General features: G+C 37.5%; 1 protein-coding gene across 1 annotated transcript in view; it reads right to left on the minus strand.

Moving 5' to 3' along the window:
- Window positions 1-1,265: 1,265 nt before the first annotated feature.
- The window catches only part of LRP2 (LDL receptor related protein 2), a gene marked incomplete at both ends in the record, with an annotated part of 131,999 nt that continues 119,282 nt past the window's right edge, over window positions 1,266-13,982 (minus strand). The window contains 10 exon segments of the mRNA XM_082483721.1: window positions 1,266-1,427; window positions 2,970-3,041; window positions 4,324-4,431; window positions 4,527-4,646; window positions 7,201-7,330; window positions 9,429-9,549; window positions 9,708-9,775; window positions 10,359-10,449; window positions 12,738-12,857; window positions 13,592-13,768. Of these exon segments, the coding sequence (XP_082339847.1) occupies window positions 1,266-1,427; window positions 2,970-3,041; window positions 4,324-4,431; window positions 4,527-4,646; window positions 7,201-7,330; window positions 9,429-9,549; window positions 9,708-9,775; window positions 10,359-10,449; window positions 12,738-12,857; window positions 13,592-13,768 (1,169 nt within the window).

Here is a 13,982-nt window from a genome sequence, read left to right on the forward strand (position 1 = left end):
ACATTACAAAGTAATTATAAGCATTCTAATTAGAAATAGTATATATTTTGAGAACTCAGATATAAAGCAATCAAATAGCAGAAGTCTCAATGATTATAACTTTAGGAATCTTTAAATTATGAGTAGCTAGCCAGGAATGCAGAATAACATGTTCCTGAGTGGTACTCAAGAGTTTCCTCAAATGGTTCATGTTGTGGAAACTACCTTGGCTAATTAATAGAAAAGCTCGTAGGATGCACAGCATATTCTGATAGAAGGTTATAGAAATAACCAGATAGCTACAAAGACTGCATTAGTAGAAATTGTTTCCCTTTCTATTAATGTCCACCTCATGAAATAAATAGTCAATAAAATTAAAATTTCACATTAAAAAACCTGAATAATTTCTTAAATGAACTGATATCTTCTGTATTTTGCTGTTTGGAAATAAACTGTTATAGAATCTAGCTACTTCATTTAATAGTACAAATTACTTCCAGAGACTCCAGCCAAGAACAGAGATATTCCATTGATGAGCAGGAGAAAATCTCATTAAATTAAGTAGTTGTGGCACTAAAATCTAAATATATCAGATCTTTTTAAGAACACTATTAATGGAATTGTGTTAATTGGAATCTAGAGGAAAAGTATGTGTCTTATGGATTGAGAGGAAATTATTTTATCTCAGGCAGTTAAAATATTGTAAGAACAACATTTTGCACAGCATAACGATGCTGCATTGACTCGTCCATCTTTTGTTTAACACAAGATAAACAGACACCCCCATTCTTACATACAGTAGTATATAAAATAGGTGGTAAAGATGCCCAGAGCACCAGTAGAAGTTTTAAAGGTGCTGTTACATACTCTAAGATCCTATAAATCAGTAATGTTCCTATATTCACCTTGTTTGGTTCTTTTTTAGCTTAAGTATTTATATAATGAATTTATCCCTAAAGAAACGACCAATTCCATACAGATTTCTACTAGCAATATCACCGAACAAGATAATCTTTCAAAAATTTACAAATGTACAATATATTTATAACATTACTTTCAGACAGCTTCAGTGCAAAGATATACATATAGTACATCATGATAATTGTTCATAAAAATAGCAATTGGCATTTGTCAAAAAACAAGGCATAGTTTCAACATACATCTCCAGCCATTGGCTAAGACGTATATATTTTTATAAAGCATTTGAATGTGAACCTTACTCTTCTGTTTATAAAAAATATATGTGCAAATGGATGTGTCTAATTTTCCCTAAATCAGTTACCTACTTATACCACAGAGTCCTCTTTAACAAGATTGGCGGTGTCTTTAAATGTATCCTCTGTTGCTGTATAAGCTAATGGTTGGTCTCTCTTCAGAGTAATCTTGGGAGGCAGTGAAGGAGAACGGGTAGGGACATTTTCTGTGCCCTGTTGCTTTTCCTTTTCCATCTGAAACAATAATCATAAAATCCAAGTTTACATAGAATCATAGAATCATAGAATTAGTGAGGTTGGAAGGGACCTTTAAGATCATCAAGTCCAACCGTTAATCTACCCTGATAAAAACACCACCACTCCTAAACCATGTCCCTAAGCACCTCATCTACCCTTTTCTTAAACACCTCCAGGGATGGTGAATCCACCACCTCTCTGGGCAGCCTATTCCAATGTTTAATAACCCTTTCAGTGAAAAAATGCTTCCTAATATCCAATCTAAACCTGCCCTGACATAACTTGAACCCGTTTCCTCTTGTCCTATCACTTGTCGCCAGGGAGAAGAGGTCAGCTCCCATCTCTCTAAAACCTCCTTTCAGGTAGTTGTAGAGGGTGATAAGGTCTCCCCTCAGCCTCCTCTTCTTCAGGCTAAACAACCCCAGATCCCTCAGTCGTTCCCCATAAGGAACATTCTAGGTACATTCTAGTGTACAAAACATGCAACCTTAACTTTCAGAAATGTTAAATAAATATACAAGTATTTTGCTAAAGTCAAGTGTCATGGTATAAGTTATTCCTGCACATCACCACCTGTAACAAAAATTAAATGCTAATTTCACCTCAGATGGTACAGCCAAGCCAATACACTACTACAAAGATACTCCACACTTTGGGACTTCTATTTTAATGCTTAATGTGAGGAGTAGCTTGTTATGTCTATATGCACATATGTGAATGTAGATAACATTGGCACTACTGCTGTTTGTAAATAGTTACAATAATTAGTGTTGGGGAAATGAATCCTTGGCTTCTTGAATGCACTCTCTCACCTTGTTCAAGCATTAGAAATCTAAATTCTTCAAAAAAAGCAGTTAGTTTTAGTCATGTGACCGTGTGACTGAGGTTCTTAAGTCACTTAGGCCACCTGGAAATTTTAAACTGTAAGATGAAAAGGGCTGGAATTACTGGCTCAACTTAGTAGAACTCCAAACTTTCATGCCCAAGAGAGGGGAGAATTCCTCTGGCACACATACCACTCGCTGGCACACCATCTTAAGAGAACTGTCTCATCCAACTGCATGGATGAAAAAAATAGGGCTAGTATAGAAACAGGGCTGCAGTACACAGAGCTATTCAATTTTTGTGCAGTGCTGAAGCCAGAACTGAGAAAGCAGAAACGGACGCTTCACTCCTAATGCAGTGCAATAGCCTCCTGCTTGCACTGGGTCCCTGAGCTGTACCAGAATGCACCAGCAAGCTGAAATTAGCACCTGAGATCCCAGAGCAGGAGCAGGCCACAGTGCTTGGGCTGGGAAAGCAGAGATGTGGGCAACACAGTTCTGCTGCCTGAGCTGGACGCCTGCTGAAGACCTCATTCTGCACGAGACTTTATAACTTTTGTCAAAACCACTTCAGTCCTACCTTGACTTGGGCTGGAATTTCTGTGCTGCTTCACATAGCAGCAGAATATACCCATAATGTTTATCCTATGAAAGCAAGAACAAAGTCCAGCAGTACATTAACTGAAAAATAGAATTATACAATATTAAGCAATACCTCCGCATATATTGGGTTTTCAAAATTTGTGTTTTGTTTCATTTTTCTCTTGAAGAAACTCCACTTTGACTCCTGAAACATAAAAATTATTAGAACTTTAGACATTTTTCTCGCAACTTCTCTGGAAACTGATATCACTGTTGGTGTATTTCACTTCCACTGACTGCTAACTCAGTGGTTTCAGCTGTATGTTCTTACATTACCATATTGTAATTCTAAGCATGAGACCCAACTTTCTTTTCTTTTAGATAACCAGTTATGGTTATTTTACCTAAAGCAGTATTCACGAGGCTAGGCCAGAAGGCAATAAAAGTGACTACATTAATTCGTGGAAGTCTATCATTCCAGACAAATAGGTCAAAGAGGAAAAAAATTGTCTTGAAAACAACACGAGAGCAATTACTGAGGGACATGAAACCACCACAGGTTGACAGAGCTGTCATTTCAAAGCTCATCAGAGGTGCTTTTTAGTGCACAATGTGTGAAAATAGTCCTGTAAACAAGCCATCATCAGCTCATTCAGATGTTTTTTAAGACATAAAAATGTATCTTCCATGAATCATGAATAAACTAGATGAGGCAATACTTTGATCTTTATTGTTAAAATGTCCTATAAGAACACATAGAACAAGTGTCTTAATGTCCTTGCTAGCACTTTTAAATATCGAAAAAATTACAAATATATGTGAAAAAAAATGATGACAGTACACTGACTAAATTTCTTATTTCAATTTTTTGTACCAAAAAAAACCCCCTGGGTTTTCACTGTTTTAAACCAAAATGTAATTTTTCTTGGGTTTTCTCTTCTTATCGGGGGGGAGGGGGGGGGGAGAGAAAAAAAAAAACAACCCACACTCTGCTGCCTCTGTCAAGGTAAAACTCATTAGGGGTTTACAAATAATTGTTAAATTCTGAAGTAAAGCCTTAGTTATAACAATTTCTGCTGGGGAGCAATGACAATTTACAGCAGTTACCTTACATTTTTCAGACTAGTATCTCCCCTCAAAATGAAGAACAACAAACAGTGAAACAAAACTCTCTGTTCCAATCTGTTTGCTTCAAAATAACTGGATGGGCCGGGAAGAAGAGAGGGTTTGATCCAACTAGATCCTTACTGTGTGCCCTGGGCAATTCTGTGCTTGCACTGCTTTTCTCTTATCAAACTGTTCCTGACCAGCTTTTGTAAGTCTTGTGAATATGGTCCAGTTAGTTGAACTTGATGCAGATTATGTGCCAACTCCATGGCATTATTTAAACAGAATTGAAACTATATTGCAGCTTCCCTAACAATTAAATTTCCCTGATTTGGAGCACGTAACAAACAAGACAGCCTTAAAGCCTTTGTACATCCTACCTGAGGTGCATCTGTACTCTGAGGGGGTTCCTTCGGACTAGCAGATATCACAGAGGCATACACAGGATTTTCAAAATTTTCTTTTTCCTCACTACCAGATGCTGCTACCTGTAGGAGAAAAAGGAAAATCAATGTTCTTCAAAGAAGAAAAGAAGGTCATAAAGGAAAATGAAAGATGAAAGTCAATCCTAAGTTTCTCTTACATGTGTTGCCCGAATGACTGTAACTGCACTGGCTGTGCTGGCTCCACCATCTCTGGTTGCATACATTGGATTTTCAAATGTGATCGGCTGTTTCCCTGACTCCACTGCAAAGTTTTCATTCTATGAAGGAACAAAGCCCAAAATAACAACTGCAGTGCAATAAACACATCCATATTCCTAGGAATTATAGTCCAATTCTTAATCTCAGGGAACAATGCATGTTTACTTTCACATAGCCTTAGACAAAATCTAGCATCTGTTAAAATCAAAACATTAGTTTATTATCCATTATTTCACTCCCTGACTTAGCAGCCTACACCACTAATTGTTCCAATATTACTCCATTTCCTAGCTGGACAAAAAAAAACCCCACATTTCAATAACCGACTCAAAGTATTTCATGATGAGGAAAAATTACTCTCACAAATCACACCTTCAACAGGGAAGAGATATCAAAGGAAGTATAATCCCAAAATAAAGATTTCATTTTAGAGACTTCAAATTGATATACAAATTAATAAGCACTATCTGAAATATAAAAGAATAGGATTCATTCATTTTGTCCCAGCAGGGAGATTGCTATATTTTTTGAGACAAAGCAGTAAGTGCATCCCTAGTTATAACATACGAGTTATGTCAGAAATAAAAAGTTTCACAGTTTTTAGCACATATCTTATTATAAATCAATACTTTGCCCATGCACGAAGACCACTGTGTGGATAGCAGCTACTTCACAGATATTGTGCCAAACCCTGAGCTGCAGCTACGGTGCCTATATCCAGACCTGTTGTTAGCAATGTAAAAACTGCATCAGCTGGACTTCAGTATGTAAAGGGAACCTACAAGAAAGATGGGGAGGGTCTCTTTATTGAGGAGTGTAGTGATAGGACAAGGAGTAATTTCAACCAGGCCAAATGCAAGGTCCTGCACCTGGGTCACAGCGATCCTAAGCACAAATACAGGCTTGGCAGAGAAAGCATTGAGAGCAGCCCTGAGGAGAAGGACTTGGGCGTGCTGGCTGATGACAATGTGTGCTCGCAGCCCAGAAAGCCAACCGCATCCTGGGCTGCATCAAAAGAAGCGTGGCCAGCAGGTCAAGAGAGATGATTCTACCCCTCTACTTGGCTCTGGTGAGACTCCACCTGGAGAACTGCATCCAACTTTGGAGTCCTCAGCACAAGAAGGACATAGACCTGTTAGAGCAGGTCCAGAGGAGGACCATGAAGATAATCAGAGCACTGGACCACCTCTCCTATGAGGACAGGCTGACAACAGGGGTTGTTCAGCCTGGAAAAGAGAAGGCTCTGGGGAGACCTCATAGCAGCCTTCCAGTATCTGAAGGGGGCTTACAAGACAGCTGGAGAGGGACTTTTTGCAAGGGCATGTAGTGATAGGGTGCGGGGTAATGGCTTCAAACTAAAGGAGGGTAGATTTACATTAGAGATCAGGAAGACTTTTTTCACTCTGAGGGTGGTGAGGCACTGGAACAGGTTGCCCAGAGAAGCTGTAGATGCCCCATCCCTGGAGGTGTTCAAGGCCAGATTGGATGGGGCTTTGAGCAACCTGGTCTAGTGAGAGGTGTCCCTGCCTATGGCAGGAGGGTTGGTACTAGATGATCTTCAAGGTCCCTTCCAACCAATACTATTCTATAATTCTATGATTCTATGTCAGTATTAGGCCAGAAAATGGAAAGTACTGTAGTTTGTCATGCATGAAAAAGATTTGAGGTAATATTCTAGCCTAAGGATTGAATATTTACTGAAATGTTCATGTGGTTATTTCATGACACAAGCTGCCTAGTTTTAACAAAGAGTGTGTTTCTTCATCTAGAAAAAGGTCATATATTATGAGCTTATCTTCGCTAGCTGTTTCATTTCCTATTAATTTACTGTCAGTTAAGTCTGTAATTTATCTTTAACTTCAAAAGTTTAGGGATTTTCCAGTGTAGACTTTGCAGCACCTGCTTATTATTCAAACATACCTGTGATCTGTTTGCTGTAAGTAAAAATCTTTTGTACATTGTACTTTTGTGGTAAACAGAGCAATATTTTTTCCTTGGAAAACTATGCACTATAGGAAACACAAGGATGTGCTATTTCTCAGATGTGCATAACAAAACATGGATGAAGTAGAGTTACACTTTATGATGTCCCCAAAACTATTAAACATGATTTGTTTAAACTTGCTAAAATAAGAAACTGTCCAATTTATAATTTGTTGTGCAAAGTGCTGTATCCTGTGATTAGGCCTGAGTTTTACCTCTGAAGTTTCTAACATACAGCGTGGATTTGAAAACCACACATTTTAGCCCATTCTATGGAACACAAGCCTTTGTGTTCAAAAAAATTCCTCAAAAAATTTCCTTATTACAATATTTTCGTTTGCCTATTTATTTCCCATATAGTCCATGAATATGCTGAAATATGAAAGGCAGTAATCAACTTAATTACTACCACATAAATCTTGAAAAAAGTCACATTATTTTGAAGAACAGCCTGCATTTGTCCTTACCTTCAATTTACAAAAATCTATTTCAGGGAACTATCAATCAATGTTCACTTCTTTTTCTAGAACACACTTATCATCTCACTATCTTTTTTCATAAAAGACTATCAGCTAAAAATGACATTAGAAGACCACAATTCTTAAAAATCATTTCAGAAATAAACCTTACCATTTGCATTGCTCTGTCTATAGCAGAGTCTCCTCCAAAGCCAGAGACACCTATGTCCATACTCACATCTGCTCCAGATCGGAAAGTCACCCCATTGCCATTTTCAGTAGATTTTACAAGACTGCTTAAACTACAAAAAAAAAAAAAAAAGGAACAGATTATACAGAAGGAGAGCTTATAAAACTGATTCTCCTAGTTGTTCTTCTAAGCATAATTATCACTTGGAATTTTTACTGGCTATAAACCAACTAGCAAGGGCAATATTCCTGCGTGAGTTCAACAGATTTTTTAACCTCTTAGCCCATTCAGAATTATCTTTCCTATCTTTATGTGTGTCCATGTAGACATGAAATGGACTCAATGAATTACAATTTCCCCAAATTTACCCACATTTTGACTACTCTTACTTCAGTGTTGATTTACAGACAAATGCATAAATCCACTCAGTTATTCAAATTCATTGAAACTGATTTTTAAAAAATGCAGCGGAAATGGCATACAAATTTGTGGATATAATTCCAATGACACCTATACTAAAGATGTTTATGCATGCAAATCATGAATCTACCTACAGGATACTGTTTTCACATAAGCAAATGTTCAATCTGCATGTAGATTTACAGTAACCGCAAGTGCACATTAGATTTGCATGAGAAATATTGGAAATAAGCTGAAAGAACATCGTCAGGCTCAAAATAATAGCAGCAGTGAAAGACAGTAGTGAGTAGCCAAATACAGGACCTTTTGCACACAACTCTGAGCATGCAACTCCCCAAAAACGTGCAACTACAAATCCACTGCAGAGTTAACTTTTGAGTTAATTTTGTCAAATTTGCCTAACTTGAAGGAAGACAGAAATATTGAAATAATCTTTCCATTTGTATGTCATGATTGGAGCTGGCTTGTGCTAAAACTCTTGCCTATAGCCAGTGCATTGTACAGCTTTACCAGTTGGCCCTGTAGGCATCAGCTGGTTCAGTTTAAAAAAAATTAAACCTTAGCTATGATTCCTGTACATAGGCAAGTCCCATGTTAACCGTAACAGCTAAGCTATAGCTTGGGTTAACTCTGCAGCACAGGTATTACAATTTAAAGAGGGATTGAGCAATGGCAGCATATTCATGGCAGAAATTAAAACTGTTAATCAAGCCTCACAGATGAAAAACTGACATCTCCATTTCACATGGCCTCATAACTTATATGAAAAGTATTGTTGAACAGTAAAGCTCAAGTCAGTGCATTAAAATTTCTACTTGTTGACTATCTGACGATGCAGAAAATTTCCCTTCAAGAAAGCAAGAAACAGGGATTTCGGTGAGGAGCTTGGAGATCTCTTACAAACTCTTTGTCCTGCAGTATGGATCTGGACAAAAATTTTGCCCCTATTTAACTACGTCAAGCCATAAATAAATTTAATTAGTTCAGTGTAATCCTCCAGAGAGGAAGCAGTTATAGCTACATCCACATTACTGAGTACAATGATTTAATTACACTGATTTATGAGCTACTACTGTGAAATTGGTGCAAAGACTATGAAGATGCAGCTTTATGCCTTTAAAAATAGATAATTTACTTAAAGCTAAAAAAATTCAACACATCATATTCTGACATCTCTTTTAAAAAAATTAAAATAATTACAAATATTTTTCTTCATTTTCCTTTGATTTAAAACATAAAATATTTTTAAATTATATTTCACAAAGCTGGTTTTCACTGGACGGTATGGCTGTCAGAAGAGCAGGAACCGACAGAAAGACCAGGCACTGGAAACAGAGAAGTTCACTGCACATGCCCCATATTATTTTTAAACAGATGAATACAGTGTTGCAGACGAGCTCGGCCTTTCAATGTTAAAAAGATCTCTTCACCAGAATCATCTTCCGACTCAGTTTTATAAAAAATTAAAACATATATAACTATGGTCTTTTGTACCTTTTTGAACTGAATATCCAGTTCCAGATCTGGTAAATAGTCTTCTATATTGCTCGTTATTTAAAAGCTAATTTAGAATGTAGATGACTTTTACAATAGTCTTTTGTCACAAAATAATGATCAGCTATGATATTGCATGGAAACAAAAATCCACTGGAATTACTGCAACACTGCACTTCCCATATTCCAACAGAACGAGCACACAGCAAACAAAGTGGATTTTTCAGAAACATTTAGGAAGAAACATACATTTTCAGTGCACAGACACTCCAGCTATGAAAGCCTTCAAAACATACCTTGGTAGTTTGGGAAGCGCTGGTAAAAGGGAGCCTGTTCGTCTGTAGTTAAAAAAGCCTCCAACCGCTAACACTCCAATTATTATGATTAGTATGACTGTCAGCAACACTGCTACTGCTGCTATCAAAGACAGAAGAATAAGCAACATTCAAGCAAGCATAGCTCAGTGTAAAAAAGAGCCCAGAGAATTATAAGTTTGACCCTGAACAGGTACCATAGTGAGGTATTGTACATTCTTTCGCTCAAAATATCAAGTGCAATATATACTTGAAGCTTACTTGTTCCAGGAGGCACTCCCTTTGACAATCCTATTTCACAATAATTCCCAGTGTAGCCATAAGGACACCTGTAAATGTAAGGACAGCTGACTGAATGGCTTTTATTAAGTCTAGGATCTCAGCTTTGTTTTTATATTCTGTAATGTTTATCTACATGCCACAAATTTTACCTTCATGCTCAGTAACTATATATTTCACTGACTGTAAATATAGTACACCTGCTGTTTTCATAGAATTAAAAGTGGGGGGGAGAAGTGCTGAGTCAGAAAACTAGTCACTGAAGTCAAAAGATTTGGTTTCAGTGGAGCATCGGTGGCACCTACTGGCTGTTCATAGCTATATTTGCTGAGTATTACACTTCATTGTTACATTTTTGGGGTTATATAACCTTCTACTAGAATCTTCAGAGGTTTGCCTTTCCGGGTTGTTTGTTGTTTTGGGTTTTTTTTTCCAAACTCATGCATTTATATTTCTTATTTGCTGATATTTTTATGCATATATGTGTTTTTATATGATTGTTACAAAAATGCTACTGCAGATGTATGACATCTTCAGAAGCACTTCCAACACATTTCAAAGAGTTTAATTTTTTTTGTGAGACAAAATCAGCACAATCTGACCCAGGACTACCCTAACAACATACTGACTTACTTGCATTTTGGAAGACCACTTTCATCTATATAGCATGTTCCTCCATACATGCACCTGCATGCTGGTGGCATTGTGGGAGGGGATTCGATAGCTGCAAAATTCAAAAGGCACGTAGGTGTTATCAAGACATCTTCAACAAAAGAAATATTACCATAGAGAATTTTATTTATCTCTACAGAACTTGTGTATGTAATCTCACAGGCTTTCAGAAGCTTTGCTTTTAATAGCACATGCATTTGTTGCTCTTATATTTATTTTTCTGCCAAATTATCTTATTTTTATTAAAGTAAAACCTGTTGCCAGAGAACTATGACTTATTCAGTAAAGGTAGGCATAGAAAATTCAAATGCTGTAAGTCCTATCGCTTTCTTTTGCCCATGCAATGCAGCCCACCACCACCCTTCAAACCTCTCCATTCAGAAAGCAGCAACACTTTATCTCCTTTGCCCAGACTCTTCCATCCAACCAGGTGAAGTTGCACAAAGAGGGCCAAACTATGACATGTTCGCTTATGAAGAAAAGCGGCAGATGGAAATGCGCATACAGGAGGGCCCTCTAAACTCTCATACATCCTGACAGTGAGAATGAAAGAGAAACAAAGTCTTCAGCGTTTTCTGTCAGTTCAGAGCAGAGAGTGATGGCTTGGCACCAGGTAGCACAGAAGCCTGTTCATCATGCCAGTGTCTCAGCTGCACTCCAGGAGCCCTGAGGTGCCCAAGTGGCAGTGCTGCCTCAGCTGGCCCAAACACAGAGCTACAAAGGTTCTGACATTATTCTAATGCTGACTCAAATGAAAAAAAAGTGAAATTTCTTTAAGTTGTACTAGCCTTCAGTAAGAGTTCAGGATATGCTGTCAGATACATAGGAAAAGCTCTGGATCTGAGACATCATTATAGGCTATAAATTAAGGATGGACTTTGACAGTCTGTCTTATACTGATAAGTTAGATCATCATACTTCTGTCATAAATTTTTTATCAGCCAGAGGTAGAGGAAGTCTATTGCTACAATGTTCCTTACAGGTAAAACTCCCTTCAAATAAATGGGATACAAAAAGGGGAAATGCAGAGGTCTTACAGGCTGTGGTTCTCAGTAGATGCAATATGGGGGAAAGATCAAATAACCCAAATGTATACAAAAAAGCTGTATTTGGTCAGTATGTCAATTATGGCAGTCACAGTTCACTGGCTAAAAATATTGCTTAAAGTCAAGATGAAAACTGAATTTCAAAAATGGAGACAGTACTGTATATCCTATTTGCTTTCTCCTCCTTTTCCTCAAAATAAGGTCAAGCACACTTTTCTTAATTCCTGGAAGTTTTATGTAAATCAGTTTCAGCAACGAATAACAAATGCAGTGTCCTCAGAGTAATACATGGAAAACAGCAAATGCAATCAACAGTGTTATTTATCCCTAATTTAAACATGTATTGCACGCTTCCATTTGCTATTACATCATATTACTAGCTCCTCTTTCTGCAGCTCACACCATGTGGCAATAGGAAAAAGCTTTAACAATTACTAAGCAAATGTAATTTAGAGGTAAGGCAGTGTAAAAAAAATATGAAATTTTCTTTTTTAATGCAAAAATAAGACGATTCAGAGAAGATTAACCATAGAAAAGATGCCAGACAATGTTATAAAGCATAATTTATTAGAGATATGTTGGAAGGACAAGTACAAGGACATTTGGCTACCACCCACATCACTGTAAGCTAAGAATGCAGACTCTCAGTTAGAGAGATAGAAATCCTGCAGTGGTGTGCTCTTTCTTCTCAGGAAAGGCTGAGCAATTCTATTTTATTGGTGCTCCTGGAAGCACTGGGGGGGCTCTGCTGCAATGCAACAACCAAGCACTAAATTCTAGTGCTTAAAGGGCTTTCCAGTGCATGATAATTATCTAGAAGCTATTTCTGTTCACACTGTGAATTCTGTAAGCTTTTGTTTCGAGTTTCTATTGTATGGTATTATATTGATCAAACATTATCTTGTACAGAATTGTAAACATAATTGTAAGCCATAATTTGTCAGAAATTCTCTAGTTCTGAAATCAGTTCATTTGAAAAAAAAAAAAAGAAAATAAAATATTTTGGAATTTAAAAACAAAAATCAGAAACTGTGAAAAATTTTGCAGCTGAGTCTGTGCTGGTTGGAGTGATAAATCCATATCCACTTTACAAATGACAGGCAAAAAGATTAAATTAAATGCACAAGGTGACCACAAATCAGTGATGGCTGAGAATAAAAGCCAGGTGTCCTGATTTACTAGCATATATTATATCAGCTAGCTCATCCCTCCGTATTTCTAATTCAGTAATGAATTTGCATTCCTAAAGAAAAGCTTCCTTTGCTTTCGTCTCCTGTTTGACAAATTATTCTACCTGCATCACACTCTGTGCTGCTGCCTTCTATGAATCGAGTCCCTTGAGGACAAGTGCAGGTGTACCCTCCCGGTCTCAGCAAGCAAAGGTGGCTGCAGACATCTTTACAAGGATTAGGCACTGCAAAAAAAGTGATAAAGACAGTTGAAGAACCAATGTAGCACATTACTGAGGTACGATAGGGCAATTCCCTAGTCAGCAGTGTAGCTCATCAATATCACACACCAAAAATCTAACCAACTCTAGATCCATTTTTTTTAAAACAACTGATGCCCAAATACCACATTTATATCAAAACCTTCTCTCTGGCTTTTCTTACAGTCTTAAGGGAGAGACTATGACTGTTGGGAGCCAGCGTAGCACCAAGAAGAAACTGAACATCTCCAAGCAACATGGAGCTTTCTGATTCTGAAAGCTAGAACACCTTTAAGAGGGGTATACTGGATGTTCCTCTGGACATCCTTCCCCGTGATTACTGTGGACATGTCATAGCTTAATACTGCCTCCAAGGTGCGTATTTAAGTGGCCAGCACTTTGTATGTTACCAGGATAAATTCATATTGTGACTGCCACCTCTATAACAATTCCATGATGGAGGGAAAGAAGAGCAGGGACAGGGTCATAACTTAGAACTAAGAGACTCTAAAGAGCAGTGTGTGTTATTCCACTGTTGATTTCACTTTGGGTATGCAGAAAACACTTGCCAGCCTCTGTTACGTGTTTAGGTTTTCAGAAGTGAATATTATCACATACTGATAGATGCATTATCAGAAGATTACTAAGCTCTTTGAAGACATCAATACCAACTTTGATCTCACAGCAAGGAATGGCTCACCAGGATGCTGATTACCTACCTGACTGATTGTATCTGTGCTGGTGATAGACACGCACTTGAGTAAGCCATGGATTTACAGTCAGCACTTTCACGTTTTCTCCATTTCCAAATTTGTCTTTCTTCCAGACTTCTCCTCGTTCTTTAGCTATCCAATATAAATGGCCTTCAAAGACATCAAGGCTGTATGGACTGCCTACTTCTCAAAGGAACCAAACAATAGACTGTCAACAAGCAAATCTCTAGCAGTAGCGACAAAACTGCTGTTCTTCTTCAGCTTAAATATTATCATACAGTCCTTTCATTTTAAGACATTTGCAGCGATATATATACATCTTCATGTACCTGACCACTTCATGCTGCTGTACCTGCAGATGCTTGATAAAATACATTAAAAAAGCAAGAATCCAATT

The sequence above is a fragment of the Vanellus vanellus genome, assembly GCF_965231255.1.
Source record: "Vanellus vanellus genome assembly, chromosome: 5".
Taxonomy (NCBI): Eukaryota; Metazoa; Chordata; class Aves; order Charadriiformes; family Charadriidae; genus Vanellus; species Vanellus vanellus.